The sequence below is a fragment of the Gossypium arboreum genome, chromosome 13 (assembly GCF_025698485.1).
Source record: "Gossypium arboreum isolate Shixiya-1 chromosome 13, ASM2569848v2, whole genome shotgun sequence".
In the NCBI taxonomy this organism is placed as follows: Eukaryota; Viridiplantae; Streptophyta; class Magnoliopsida; order Malvales; family Malvaceae; genus Gossypium; species Gossypium arboreum.
The window spans coordinates 46777213-46792728 of NC_069082.1; the positions used below are offsets into that span (position 1 = coordinate 46777213).

General features: G+C 31.8%; 3 protein-coding genes across 3 annotated transcripts; 1 reads left to right on the forward strand and 2 right to left on the reverse strand.

Moving 5' to 3' along the window:
- Nucleotides 1-4658: 4658 nt before the first annotated feature.
- Nucleotides 4659-5579, reverse strand: LOC108463185 (auxin-induced protein 6B-like). Its single transcript, XM_017763131.2, has one exon. It carries the CDS (start codon nucleotides 5421-5423, stop codon nucleotides 4965-4967), a length of 459 nt encoding a protein of 152 aa, XP_017618620.1. The 5' UTR covers nucleotides 5424-5579; the 3' UTR covers nucleotides 4659-4964.
- Nucleotides 5580-11215: 5636 nt separating this feature from the next.
- Nucleotides 11216-14145, forward strand: LOC108464326 (probable ribosome-binding factor A, chloroplastic). The gene is made up of 3 exons (XM_017764571.2): nucleotides 11216-11628; nucleotides 11980-12153; nucleotides 12246-14145. Exons 1-3 carry the CDS (start codon nucleotides 11317-11319, stop codon nucleotides 12393-12395), a joined length of 636 nt encoding a protein of 211 aa, XP_017620060.1. The 5' UTR covers nucleotides 11216-11316; the 3' UTR covers nucleotides 12396-14145.
- Nucleotides 13822-15232, reverse strand: LOC108464327 (uncharacterized). Its single transcript, XM_017764572.2, has 3 exons — nucleotides 15078-15232; nucleotides 14870-14935; nucleotides 13822-14161 (listed from the first exon to the last, which is right to left on the reverse strand). The coding sequence occupies exons 1-3, from the start codon at nucleotides 15123-15125 to the stop codon at nucleotides 14114-14116; spliced, it is 162 nt and encodes a 53-aa protein (XP_017620061.1). The 5' UTR covers nucleotides 15126-15232; the 3' UTR covers nucleotides 13822-14113.
- Nucleotides 15233-15516: the final 284 nt, after the last annotated feature.

The following is a 15516-nucleotide window of genomic DNA, read 5'->3' on the forward strand; positions in this document are numbered from 1 at the left end:
ACTAGTCTTGGCTATCAAAGCAATTGACTCTATGATTGGAGAAATAGATGTATTCATTTGTAGAATGATACATTGGACTAGACCTAATATGAATTAATTCTGAATCTGTTTGTGAATTAATTTAGTTGCGACATTCATGGTGTGATTTACCTAAATCTTAAGTTAGTCACTGACCAGACATATGCAACTCATGTGCTTTGATATAAGTGGAGGCTTATGCTCTAAAGATGATCGAGCCCATAACTGGTATGTTGGGTACATGACTTGTGTATGGCATGGTTTTACTAACAATATTGGAATTCATAGCTCAATTAAAGAGTTAATGATATCCTCTCATTGGCTTTATGTGGATTGATAAAAATGTAACAAAGCCACGGGTTGCTCGTTCTCGAACGAACAATTTATCACAATCATTTATTGACAGTGATCATATTAATCATTGAGAAGACATAATGGTGACAATGAGATAAAATAGGATTATATTGAGTGAACGAATTTAACTCAAAGGAATCAAGGATATCATATGAGGGTAACACACACATGACGAGGTCATTGGATAAAACAGTTGAATGAATTGTTTTTGTAAAGAGTATACAATAAGGAGTTTTCAATATGGTACTTCTTGTGGACTAACTCCATGATTAAGTAATTGCGAAATTTTCTAACGATGTTTCTAGATATAATTGAAATTATTAGAATCTAATTGCATATGTTTGATTGGTCCCTCTGCTAGCTCAACGAAAGCTCGATTGCACTGCATTTGAATCAAAAGAAAATTTTACAACATTGGAAATAATTTAATTGAGTCGATTTATTTGATATGGAATTAAATTACGTGGTCGTGAAAATTATTCAACTAGAGAATTTGATTAAATAATTTTCTTAAAAAAATAATTTGGGCAATCTAAGTGGTTTTTAGAAAAATTAATTTTGATCAAGTAAAATTAAATTTATCAAATTAATTAAAATTAATATGAATTATTTTTAGAAATTAATTTTCAAGTAAGACAATTGGCCTTATTGGTAATTGAACTTGAAATTTGGACCTGATATCCTAAATTGGTGCCGGAACCTAAAACTGAGACCAAGACCCAAAAACTAGTTGACTCGGGCCCAGTATGTGAAATCGGGTTGACAGTCCAACCGATGGCTAGACCAGACTGGTCGGGTCGTCACTAATCCAGACCGAACTAGCAGTAACCAAATCGGCTTAGAGTGCCATAAAGGTGTTGCACCTGCACCAGCGGACACGGCGGCATCGGCAACTGCGACTGGGACATTCCGATGGCTGGTGGTGGTTGGTCTTTGGTGGTTGAGTAGTGGAAGAGTTACACTCCTACTAGGACTTACCAGAGAATTTGATTTCGATTAACTATTCCAAAAATAATATTATTTTAATAGTTTAAGATTAAATTAAATTTAATACTTATCTTAATAGTATTTTATTAATTTAATATTAAACTAATTATCTTAATATTAAATTAAATTTAATGTTTATTTATCTTACGTATAAACACTCTATTATTTTAATATATTTAATATTAAATTTAATAGAACATTTATTATACTAATTTAATATTAAAGTGATTAAGTTTAATCATAGTTGAACTATCTAAACTCTCCTATATAAATAGAGTCTTGGGTCATTATTTGAAACACACTTGAATTTAAGAGAAAGCTGTAGAAAGAAAATTTTTTTAAGAGATTATTTCAGAAAATTTCTAGAGATATTTTTCTGATTTACAACTTAATCCAAGAGTTTAGAGAAATACGGAATTACCCTTTGGTAATTTTTGGGAAAAAATTCTAATTCAAAGCTAGCAACACTTGGTAGACGTGAACTTGAGGATAGCGAAGAAGACTACTCGGTCGAAGCGTTCATCCTAGAAGAATCGAAAATGTACAATTTTGATTAAGTGTTTATTACTTTAGATATCACAATTAAGATCTTGTTTTGGAAAAAAATTTAAAACTCTGTTTTCCCTAAATTTATTTTTCGCTGCATTTTTCAAACTCGTTTTTTCCAACAGTGACCACACCCCGACATGCATGCATCGGGGCTATGAATCAACTCTATTATACTTAAATATTTAGCTGCTTTATTACAAGTGTGACAGGTCAGTTATAATTTTTGTAGTGTTACAATGGAACACCAAAGTATTCCAAGGATCAAACCTAATAAAGTCGGGGACAAAGTGATCCCTAAGTGACAAGCATACAAATAGGAAGTCTAGTTAACTACTCACTAAGAACTATATTACGGCAATCCATAATCAAAGATAATTAGACTAATTTAACTAACAAATACTAAGAAGGACCAAATTGTAAGGCATGAAAAATTACATGATTAACAATTCAAGACACACAAGTGGTTGGTTGACTTCCATGTTGTCAATTATTCTTTGGATTAGGGATCTAAAATGCTTAAACTACTAATTGGCTCAATTTTACCTCTCAGTCACCATTTTACTAAATTAAACAATTTAGTCCGATTTATCTCTCGACCTTACCAAACTACCTCAGGACAACCAAATTGGTGTTTAATAGGATCTCATCTTGATCTCACTTATCTAAATATTCACCTAGAGGTGTCAATTTTAAGTTTCTAAGTCTATTCAATTTAGTCCAGTTTTTACAATTTAGTCTCTGTACCAAAAACTAATCAAACAACATTTCCATCAACCAACCATTATATATTTAGTTACCTAACATCATTTCCATACAAACAACAGCCCAATAAACATTCAAAGCATGATTAAGCACAAAAAGTAGGAATAAGAAAGCTTAGTGGTTTCTTGAAGAATGCTTGAGGGAGAAGATGTAGGCAACAATGGAGGTGAAAAAATATCAGAAAATATCATATTTTTAAGCTATTAAATGAAAATGAAGCTGAGTTATATTAAAACCCTTGGATGAAGTTGAAAATACAAGCTAAACTTTGAGTACTAAAATATAAATAACACCTAGCTAGAGTAGCAATTAACTAACTAATAGTTATCAGCCAACAACTAAATACAACCCAAAATTTTTGTACAAAATTGCCCCAAGACACTAAATTTTGATTGGGGTTGGTATTGGACAAAAACTACCCCTAGAGCCAATTTTCTCCTCGTCCAGCAACGATATAGCGACACCTAAGCTTCGATGTCGTGATATCAAAAACAATATCAAAATTGGGGGTCCCGGTGTCGCGATACCCATCCTAAGTGTCACGATATCACTGCGTTTGACCTCAATTTTCTTCACTTTAGCACCTTTATGGGTATCACGACTTCCATAACCTCAATTCGCAGTATCCAATCTGAATGATGATTTCCTCGATTTCGGGCCATTATCGACTTCCTACACCAACTCAATCACGTCGTTAGGTTCCCCATGACACCATTTGGCCAATTTTTGTCTCAAGAGGGTATAAAACTAATAAAATCATTTATTAATAACAAAAGTAAAGAAAGTACACTTAAATTGCTTGAACATAGGCTCATCTAGTATAATGAAGAGCTTAATTTGATATATCAAATTATGACGGATCAAGGGGGACAATTGTTATATATTTACACAACGGCACCCTTTATGCCACAACACTTCCAAGATGACATGCCAGCACAGATAACTTGATAGGCGATGCCAAAGTGTCATCAAGGGATTTGTCATGTCAAATCCAATTTCATTTAATGATTGTAACGCTGCAAGTTTATCAACCCCGAAAGCAATTACATCCAGCCCACTCCTCATGTTACAAGGTCAAATCAAACCCATTTTGATCTAACCCAACATAAGTCATCATGAAAGGGAGCCCACCTCAAGCTTGGATATATCTATTAAAGCCACTCTGATGAAGGGTATCATGTACCAAGATTAACGACTGTGAGCACAAATTGGATATAAATCACACCCATTACAACGACTCCTTACAGCCTTTACATGTAAATCGTGATACCTTTCATTCCATGTTGTAACAAAAAGGCAGGGTGATTTGATGAATAACCTAATCACCCAAATAGCATAATTGTAATTGGATGAATCACATTGCTATTTCCATGATTATTAGAAAAAGTAATAATATCAAATTTCATTTTCCTTATCATCACTTTTTTTCTTTTTCCACACTTTTTCATCAGCTAATTAATACATTAATCTTATCTTCCCTTTATAAAGGTTCCACTATAGGATTAGAAAGTTGCGTCTGTCTGAGCATTTCAATTTTTACTTTTTACTATAATGGAAAACAACATTTAGCATCTCGTATCATTACTAAATTTCCTTTTGTCAATATACATCATCATTATCCAACTTCAATTTCAAACACCAAGGATCTTAACCATTTAATTTTGAAATTTTCACCAGGCAAGTTTGATAAATTTTGTATATTCTTACTAATTATAAATTTATTTTAATTGAATCAAAATTATTTATTCTTAAGCATTGTGGTTCCATTTTAAAGTATTATTCTCTTAACCTCTTTTTAATGATAATTGCATTGTTGGTATCTAAAATTGCAATGCTAAAAGGTTCAACCCATCATTTGCAATTATAATGTATACCTTGTAGCTTTATATAAGTGAAACTATAAAAAAATTTAAAAAAAATTGCAATGCTCATATAAATTACAATTTATATTATATTCTCTCACAAAAAATAAAATTAAAAAAAACAAATTATATATAGTATCTCTAAAATTCCAAAAATAATAACTCAAAGTCATTGGATTTACAATATGGAAATAATAAATAAATTATGCTTAAGCTTCGTCACTCTTTTCCACTCGGGATGACTCGGTAAAAACAATCCCTCTTTGCCATCTCCTTCATAATCATTGTAAGGAAAAGAACTTCAAAATTACCCACTAATCACTCTAATAAATCATAATGAAACATAATCAACTCAGTAAAACTGTTAGCGCTTCCAACTCTGGTTGAGTCAACCAAGGAGGATCTGTCTTCATTATATGCTTGCATTAGCTTTTAGTACACTGATTTATCGGCGACCCCATGAAGCAACGGTCGAGATTCGCCTAAACCCCCGAGTTTATCCTTCATGCCGACTTGGCAGCATCTCTGAAGAACCTCGAATGTGGAGAACCGGCCCGAGTCGGATCGGGATACGGCTCGGAGAATCTCCTCGAACAACGACTCGTCGCATGGGATGGTTAACGGTCCAACGTTGTTGAAACCGTACTCCTCTTCAGTTTGTACCAGGAGTTTTCTGAACATGGGGTGGTTAAGGTACGTCGCGCGTACGATAAATCTCCTGAGACTGGTGCCCACGCAGACCGCCACGTGTCCAGCAGGAACATCAGACGGCGCGTGTCCGTTATTGTTGTTGTTGGCCGTTATCCGGGCATTCCTTCGCCACTGCTTCAGCATTTGTCGGATCCGAACTATCTGACGAATTTTCTGGCATTTTACCATTCCGTGATACATTCTTTTCCCAAGGAAGTGACAGAAAATGAGCAAGGAACGTTAAAAGGAAAAGAGAATACTTTCCGAGAAAGTGAGAGAAAGAAAAAAAGTGCAGTAGAAGAAGGAAGTCTTCGGTGGCGTGAGAAAAAATAAAATTTACTTGTGAGTTAAAAGTTTAGGGCGGAGGGAGGTATTATAAGGTCAAGGATAAGAGATATTGCCCTTGGAATTTGAGATAATTACGAGATTGTGTCTGCTGTTTCCATGGGTATCATGGCCATGTGATCCACAGTAAGGTAATGGGACTTTAGCTAGCTTTAATCCATTTTTTAATTCATTAAAGCATAATTTCTTTAGTGTTTAGTTAGTTTCTTGATAGTGGTGCATTATCTATTTATATTATTATTTAAATTTCTGATTTAAAATTTAATTGAGAAATGATTATTAATCTTCATAGCGTTTGTGTGGACTTCAATTGAATTGAAAAGAAATTGATAAATTAAATTTAAGGTAAATTTATATTTTGATCATTTAAGTTGTTAGACTATTAAAATTGTTGTTATATGACTTTTTTTATTACATTGTCTACATCAATCAAAACATCTCATTCCCTTTCTCTTTTATAGTTTAATTTTTTTTCATGAAACAATTTTTAATGTTGCTAATTTGTGAAGCAAAATTTAAACAGTTTTCTTCTCTGATTTTCAACATTGACTGTCAGATTAACTTAGAGTTAATGTATGTTATTATACTTGTCGAGCGTATTGATCCACCGTATCGATTGTGGAATTATCGCTTGAAACTTACTAGTTAGACTTTTAAAAAGGAAAATACTTAATAATCCTGTGACTTGAATAAAATCTTCCAAATAATTTAATGACTTAAACCAAAACTTTTGAAAATTTCAGTAATCATTTTTAGCTTTTTGAAGTTAAGTGACCAAAATATAAACTCATTAATAATTTAATAAACTTGGTAGTTTATAAAAAAAAATATGAGCTAAATTAATAAAAGAAGAAAAATATATTAGTAGGAGTATATTATTAAAAATGTAAAAGAGACTTTCCTAATTTTGCTCATGATCCCGAGTTTTTAATGTACATATTTTTTATATTAATTTTAATAAAAATTGGATGAGAAGTAGAGAAAATATACAAGGAATAAATAAAGTGAAAAAAATATTCTAATTACTTTTATATAAATAAAACAAACTTTTAATTTTAACTTAGCCTTAATAAGTTATTAATATAAAAAAACAAGTTTAAAGGAAGATGAAACAAAATAAATAAATACTTGATATTTAATAAAAAAAAAGCAGAGAACTTTTAAAAAGTGAACTAATATGAGATTTTTTATTTTTTATTTTAAGTATTGTAACCCTTTTGACATTTGGTTGATAGTTATAATGATATGATTGGATTAGATTCTGTGTGTCTTTAAAATACAAAAACCTTGTATCATGTCAAAATCCTACTACTAACCTCCTCCATGCAACTACATTATTTTCCACTAACAATATATATAGAGTTAATTAATTAAATCATAACTGGTTGCCTGTGCTAGCTACAAGATGATATTTATATGAATTATGAGCAAACAACAATGTTCATCATCTACGCCCCCAAAAAAAAAAAAAAAAACTATGATGAAAAGAAGGCAATTATAAAGAAAACATAACATGCTGTGGCCGTTTCATGTTTTGTCTCCCTCGCTAGCTTTTGTTTTAAGGCAGTAATCCTGATTAAAATAAGCAATAATCCAAGATTTAGGGAATATATGCTTGGGCCTGCTTTTATTTCAAACTTATTCTATGGGTATCTGTTTCTATAGACAAATAAAATTAGCAGAAGAAGCGTGGAATGATGTTTGGTTGTAGGGTGAAGCAAAGGCAACTTTCAGTTTTACTATATTAAACTAAAACCAGTTGAATCTTTTCAGGTTAGCTTCCACTTTGTCTTTGCTGCACATCTCATTTTTCACCTAACTCGGAGGTTAAGATCATCAACATATAGTTGAGATTTTTTATTATTATCTTCTTTTTTTTTTTTTAAGTTCTAAACAGCTTTATTAGTAAATCAGATCTCAATTTTATAAAATTTTGAAGAATGATTTCAATCATAATAAAGGAATCCCACTATCCATTAAAAAAAGTAAAAAGAGCGAAAATTTTGGGAGGGATTAAGTAAGCACCAAAACTTTTGAAGATAAAAGACTTAACTCAATCGTTCTGAGTAACCACTGATATAAATTTACAGATATGGAGGAGTAGTGCAAATATATGGGATAATCTTTTTTCCTGATAATGCTTCAGTACATGTTTGCTAACCTTATTAGCATCTCTAAATATATGGGATAATCCAGCTTGCCGTTCATTATTACACCCCTCCTTCATCCAGCGCTGATTAACATGCCGATTGCCAACATGTGGAAAGCCAGACTCCCAAGCAAATTTGACACCACCCATCTCGTAGCCAATCAATGTTGTCGTAAAGAAAGTGGTCTATACACTATCATCAGGACACCCTGTGCCCAGTTTATACTTTTTCAAAACTTGAAACCAAAAAGCATTCCTATTAAAGCCTAATTTTAGCTACATTTTGTTCCCTAAGTTTGCGAGCTGTCAACAAGTTTCCCAACCAACTAGCTGAATCTTTCGATGCTCATTTGTACAACCTTTTAACAAAATTCCTTATTATCTTTGCAATTTCTCAACAGATGTCCACCGGAATTCAAGGCAACTACATGAAATAATTGGGAATAACTAAGAGGATCGACCTCGCCAAGGTAACTCCACCATCCTACCCATTAAACCATTTATCAACTTCATCCATCATTAACCGATATGTCTGCTTGGTTACCCTTTAGTGAAATAAGGGTATCCCAAGATATTTCTCTACATCCTCCACTACTTTGAACCCCAACTTGGACCTAATTTGCATTTCCCTACACTCGGTCATGTTTGGGGAACAATAAATTTGGTACTTTCTAGCATTCACTCTGTGTCCAGGGAAAAAAAAAACCTCTTGGATAATATCAAAAATCACTTTGGCTTGTTCTAAAGTAGCCTTAAAAAAAAGGATAAGATCATTTGCGAAAAAGAGACGAGAGATCGGAGGAGGGTACTTTAATGGCCTAACACATGATTATGAAGTTTGATGATTTAGGGGCAGGTTTGGATCTTGATTTTAAGATTTGGGGGCTTAATTAAAAATTTTAAAATATTTAGAGGATTTAATGAGAATGTTCAAAAAAATTTAAAATTTGTAAGTCTAATTAAAAATTTTCAAATTTTTAAAAGCTTAACAGTGAATAAAATATTAAAAGCATCTAGTTAAAATTTTTAAAAAGTTTAATGAGAGATTCCAAGTTTTAGGAGGTTAATTAAAATTTTTAAAGTTTGAAGGGTCTAATGAAAATTTTTAATTTTTTTAGGGGCTTAGCCCACATTACCTATTGTGGGGAATGTAAGAACATATTATGTAGATGACTAATATTGCAAGAAAGTTATAAAATTTGAGGAAGATGGTGCATAACTCTTTTTTAGTGCAAATTCATTTTAAATTTATTGTGTCCAAAGTTTGGATTATTTCAAATTAATTATAAGATAAGTGAGATGATAATGAAATAGTTAGTAAGGTTGTTTAGGATGAAACCAAAATTAAAGAGTCAAAAAGGAAGTAATTTCAATATTAACATGCTACAAATTTAAATGTCACTTTTCTAAGAAAGAATGGAACTATTAGAAAGATTGTTAAAAATGAAAAGGTTTGTTCGAAAAGGAATTTATATTTTTGTATATTTCAAATCAAATTTGTATTTAATTCTGATGCTACTGCTTCTATTTGCAATATGACTTATTACTTTAAGATTGTAGGATTAAGGGCAAGGTGGAGACGTATGATCATAAGTCATGCCTGCCTTGTTTCGTTTGATGTAATTGTAGGCAATAGTAGAGAGGAAGATGGGATGAATATTTGAAAGATTTTCTCATTTTAACATGAAAATATGTTTTCTTAGTTAGAGTTAAACTCCAAATAATTTGCATTTTCTTTCTTTTCTTTTCTTCTCCACTTATTTCGTTAAATATATTATTTGTAGACCTGCCCAATCAAATTTTCATTATTACACTTAAAATTTATCACAGCAAATTTATTTAAATACTAAAATTATCAATTTTTTAAAAATTTAATAATTCAATTTTTAGAAATTGTTTTTGAAAAAATCTTTTTTTTAAACAAACAGACCATGGTAGATGTTCATTTAGTTACTTGATCAACATTATGAATTTAAAGTTAATCATTATAATCTGAATATCATCCCGTCCCAAATAAGACTATACTCATATCATAAAACAAATGAAGGCACATGTGGTTTATACAAATCAAAATTTAATTTTAATAAATTGATCTTCCTCTACCTATCAACTAATTGAAAGTTTATATATAGCCTTTATTGTTAAGGGTTGTGCAATAAAAGGAAAATAGTCCAATTTCGTATAAAATAATTTTCTATATTTTTAATTATATTATTCTAGAAGTATTAAAATAATTATAGAATAATATAATTTGAGTTCAAATCATTCTTAACATTTATTCTAAAAATATTAAAATTATTGTTTAAAGTAGTATGTTAACAGTGTGCAATATAAAGAAATACTCTTTTATTTTATTTGTTAATATTTTATCAAGCACTTAAGTTTTAACCTAGCTCAGATTAGTATTATTATCAATGTAGAAAGACATGAAATTAAATATTTAAGTACGTTTTATTCTTCTATTTAAAAGTTGAGAAAGGTTATATATATTTCTACGCATTGTATAAAAAAAAATAGAAACATTCCTTAACTAACAATGACAGAATTAATTATTTTCGTTAATTCATGATAAGTGCCAATTTATTATTAATTTATGTTTAAAAATAAATGATAAAAATTATATAATATTCAAAAATTATTTTAATATTTCTCGCAATTTCAGTATAATTTTCAAAGAATTCAAAACTAAAACTAAAAAACTTTAAATATTATTTTAAAATTTCAAAAATTAATAAAATTTCCAAAGTTTAGAAAAAACCAAATATTCAACATAATATTCAAAAATAGAAAAAAATAATTTTACAATCCCAAAAATATTCTAAATCTAAAAATAAAAAATTGTAAAAAGTGCAAAAAAAAAATTACACTGTTTCGTAAAATGGTATTCCTTTTATTTATCTTCCATGTCCATCAATATTCCAAGGTGGCTAGAAGGTATCACTTTTAAATGTTAATCATTTTAATTTAAAAATCATCAATTTATTTCTTTTATTGATTCTTTAACTTTTTTCAAAATTTTGGAATTTTTAAATTTTTATTATTTATGATTTCTTAGAATTTTTAATACTATAGCATTTTTATTTTTAAAATTCTATTGAGTTTTATAAATACTTTTTATACATTTTGAAATTTCGTTTCTGAATTTTTAATATTTTTTATTTTTAGTTTTTAAAATTTTAAAAATATTTATTTTTGACTTTTTAAAATATTTTAAGTATTTTGTAATTTTTTAATGAATTTTTTTGAAATTTTAGAAATAATTATTGAACCTTTTTGGATTTTTAGACTTTTTAAAATATGATATAATTTTCTATATTCAATTCAACCAATGGTTAATTATTCTTATTTATCCACTTTTGATAAATTGCTTTTCTTAGAAGGACTAATTTGTTGATTTTTAAAATTGATAGGAGCTAAAAGGTGTTTACACCTAAAAAAAAAAACTCGTGATGTTCTATCTTCCTTGGGTTATGAAATAAAAATTTAAATTGGCCCTAAAACCCTTCATATCTATATGAAAGGATATTTCCTTAGTTTCCTTCCCTTCTTTCTTCCCAAATCTCTCAAGAACCAGAAGCCCCCAAATATTCGGCTGCAGCAATGCCCCACCTACTCCTCCACTATCACCTTCCAATTACAACCGTCCATCTCAGATGTTCTTTCCCCTCACCTAAACCAACGGCCCATATTCACCTACGCTCCAATCCAACAACAGGCGCGACCGTAAAGTGCATGGCCAATCCTAGGAGAGTTAAAATGGTATCGAAACAGATAAGGAGAGAGCTTTCGGATATGCTCTTAACTGACAAAGTGTTGCAATACGCTATATTGCCTGAAGCCGCCTTAGGAGCCGACCGCTACCTCTCTTCCCTTACTACCATAAGTGATGTTGAAGTTTCAGCTGATTTACAGGTACCCTTTGGCATATATGTGAATTAGAAATATTAATTTGTAGGGTTCTGAATTTGAAAAGGGGGAAATGTCAAGAATGTAAGAATATAGGATTGGCTTTAGTGGCTGATGTTTCTTTGAAAATTTTCTAAATGCGTGTAGGCGTTGATTCAAAGGAAATGTAATCACAACTTATTAGGGTTGTTAGAGCATCATTGTCCATTTTGGGGACAAAAGCAGGGAGCCTAGGATATAGAATTCATGAGTGCAAGGATGTACCACTTGAACTAGCCAATCCAAACACATCAAATTAGTATAAAATATTGCCACCTAATAATTCATGTGTTTCTTTTTATTGGTCCATGGTAGTAGGTTGTTAAAGTGTATGTATCTGTTTTTGGTGATGAGAGAGGGAAGGAGATTGCGCTTGCCGGATTGAAGTCAAAAGCTAAATATGTTAGAAGTGAGCTGGGGAAGCGTATGAAGTTGCGGCTTACGCCAGAGATACGTTTTATCGAAGATGAATCTCTGGAGAGGGGAAGCAGGGTAAGTGCTTGCAACCTTTTGTTTGTTGCTGTAAAAATGTGGGTTCAGCACATTTCTCTCCTCAGCTGATCGGATTTGATGACCTGTTTCAGGTAATTGCCATATTAGATAAAATAAAGGCGGAGAAAAAGACTTTGGCAGATGAAGATTATGAAGAAGAAGCTGAATCATCTGTTTCGGCTCAAGATGACAGGGACTGGGAGAGTGATGACCCCGATGAAGATATTATTTACGTAAAGTAGTCACCTTGCTTTCTCTCAGCATTTCTTCAGGGCTGAATGAAGTAGTTGTAGTAACATTTTTGCAGGTTTGTTTCTCCTTGGGAATTTAGTTATGCTTTGTTCAATGGTGTTGGAGGTTGATCTCTTTCCTTGAACCCAGGCTCTCTTACTTGATTCTTAGTTTACTAGTCTAAGGGTATATAGCATAAAACCTTATGACTGGAAGGTGAATGTACAATTCAAGTCATTTTCGGTAAAATATGGTTGGTTCATGATAGGATTTTGAAAACCTCATCCTTGTTATGCTGAAAGTTGGAAACTTAGAGTGCTTAGACTTGAGAATGGTGTCCCTGAGACATGGACATTGGCAGTGATTAACGGTGGGGTACATGATAAGATGATTACGGTCATCTCAGAATATCCACATATTTTGAGATTGCACAAAATACTTGACATTCAACAGCATCTCTAAGGCATGTTTTCCATTTTGCATAACTGCTTAGCTGTTGGTTTATGAATGATTACTTGTTTGAAGCATTTATTAATGTATTGCAGTGTAGAATTTCCAAACAAGTCTTCTCATTCGGTGCCTCCATGCTAGCTGAATCTCTATAAAAAATTTGGCCTTGTTGGTTTCACTTTTTCATTCTTGTGCAATATACATCATATAATGATCAATTTATAAACGCTGAATGGTAGTCTAGATTGAGAATTCCGGATGCTAATTGCTAAGAGTACTTGAAACTGATAATTTTTATGAAGTTGCTATGTAAATATGTTTCTGCTCAACGATTAGTTCTTTCCATGCCTTTGTGATGCGCTAGGATTTATAGTAAAGACGAAACACTTCCTGCCTTAACATGAGATATTGATACCAGGAATTGCAAGCCAGCCAATGTTGGAGGGCCATATGAATTTTGAAACTAGACAATCTTTAAAAGGTTCAAGAATGGTGAGAAATACTGATTTACGCCAATGTTCTGACAGGAATTAGAAACTAGATTAAAAGAGTTGCAACAACTCACAAAAACCAAACTGGTCTTCTAACCTCGGACCTTCATCCTTGACGCATTCTTGTCTAACACCTGAATACAGAGATTTATTAAAGTATACATGTTTGACACTAGTGTATGACACATGAACTGGAGATATGACTGCTAAATGCATGGCAAAGCTTAGAATAGTCTAACCATGCCATATGATATACAGGTTGATATACAACATTCATACCCAGTCAGAGGAACACAGCTTGTATCACATCCATAAAGGAATTGGGTACCTCACCTAGCAAGAGATGCTTTATATACCTCACCTAGAATTGAACAAAATCTGGATCATTCGATATAATTAATGAAATTATAACGCAGGAATGCTTTGATTGCTATGCCACTTTTGTTGGTAATAAACGCAGGATCAAGTACGAACTACTGGTGCAGGAAGACAATGCTTGGGAGCCAAAAAGTGAGAATTATTACATTGAACATGGAAGCATATAATCATCCAACATCTTCCCCATTAACTAAAGACACTAAACATCGGTAGTGCCATTGCCAACTGAAAAACTAATACTTGAAGTGCCAAGTTCGTAATACTAAAAAAATTTGGGGACAAGAATGTCATTGTCCATAGAAGCTTTAAGCCGAAATGAAAATCTGGTACAATACCATTTTTATGCTTTATTCCTACACCAAACTCAATTCACTCATGCAAACCAACTATGAACAAAAACCAACCCTGCTTCAGTGGTGAGCCTTTGCTTCAGCTTTCCTTTGAGACCTTGCCTTGGCCTGAGAGTTAAAAGCAAAGCAATAAGTAAAAGCATGCCTCTGAAACAAAGGCAGAAGATTACTCTCAAAATATCTCAGAAATAAAAACAGGAAACCTCCATTCATGTAACACATTTTGGATCTCTAAGATCAAACCCATTCCCTATCAAATATCAAAATGTTGCCTTAAGTGAAATGTCCAAACTCGATAAAGCATCTTATGTATCCAAGGGAAGGAATTAGAATGTAGACCAAATTCTCAAAAACAAATTTTTAGAAGCAATAGATGTTAGGATTTTAACACACCATTATGTACATTCCTAATATCGCAATTTAAAAATACTCTATCCGTGATGTTCCAAAACAAGGTTAAGAGCAGGAAACCCGATTCACAAATTGTTCCCAAAACAATAATTTCCATCAAACAATAATTGTTTCCCAGCAGAGTTTATCTACTAAAAATTGTTCCTGATATTTCTAGTAAAGCAATACATGAGATTGCCATTATAATAATAGCCTTAAAACATCAAACAAACAAAAATGACAAGAATGCCTCTTATAAGCAGCTACAATGACCAACACCCTTTTTCCCGTACGAGAAAAAAAGAACAGGTCAAAATTAACAATTTCCATCAAAAATAAAAATTTAAAATCAAACCAAGAGAAAACAAAATTGAATTTAAAAAAAAAATGAAATAAATCTAAACTAAAAGCAGTAAATTAAAAGACCTTGAGATACTTGAGCTTAATGCTACCATAAACGAGTCCAAAAGAGAAAGCAGATGCACGAGCCACCTATTACATAAATAATAACGAATCAACTAAAAAATATATAATCTTTCCGGTAAAAAAGAAAACGGGGATCTGTTATCTACAAATGCAATTAATTCTTTTTGCTCAATTCGATCTAAGCAAATAAACAAAGAAAAGAAAATACGAGAGCAAGAGTGCTGGTGCCGGAGTATGGTCCAGGAGGCGGCGCCATCGATTTGCTTTGTTTGGGAAGTGGGCGACGGAGTTTCAGATCAGATGAAACAATCTGCTGTCGCCCTAGATTCTTTATTGGACTCTCGAGAGTTGGGTTTTAATTTAAGCAAGCGTGGGATTTAACTGCAACGGCAACGTTTCATGTCGTTCTTCTCGGCCGAACTTTTTTTTATTTTTTATTGGCTTAATGCTCAATTTGGCCCCTAACTATACACATTTTCTCATTTTGGTACCTAATTTTTTTTCATTTCAGTTTAGTATTTAAATTATCATTCATGCTCAATTTAGCCCCTAACTATACACATTTTCTCATTTTGGTACCTAATTTTTTTTCATTTCAGTTTAGTATTTAAATTATCATTCCATTACCTGGTTCAGTCCATTTTTTG

What these genes read in the sequence shown, in the direction of transcription:
- LOC108464326 (XM_017764571.2), top strand. Translation starts at nt 11,317, where the DNA reads ATGCCCCACCTACTCCTCCACTATCACCTTCCAATTACAACCGTCCAT. An exon ending in AAGTTTCAGCTGATTTACAG is followed by an intron (nt 11,629 to 11,979) that starts GTACCCTTTGGC and finishes CCATGGTAGTAG; the next exon opens with GTTGTTAAAGTGTATGTATC. An exon ending in CTCTGGAGAGGGGAAGCAGG is followed by an intron (nt 12,154 to 12,245) that starts GTAAGTGCTTGC and finishes GACCTGTTTCAG; the next exon opens with GTAATTGCCATATTAGATAA.
- LOC108463185 (XM_017763131.2), bottom strand. Translation starts at nt 5,423, where the DNA reads ATGTATCACGGAATGGTAAAATGCCAGAAAATTCGTCAGATAGTTCGG.
- LOC108464327 (XM_017764572.2), bottom strand. Translation starts at nt 15,125, where the DNA reads ATGGCGCCGCCTCCTGGACCATACTCCGGCACCAGCACTCTTGCTCTC. An exon ending in GCACCAGCACTCTTGCTCTC is followed by an intron (nt 14,936 to 15,077) that starts GTATTTTCTTTT and finishes TTTATGTAATAG; the next exon opens with GTGGCTCGTGCATCTGCTTT. An exon ending in TTAAGCTCAAGTATCTCAAG is followed by an intron (nt 14,162 to 14,869) that starts GTCTTTTAATTT and finishes TTTAACTCTCAG; the next exon opens with GCCAAGGCAAGGTCTCAAAG.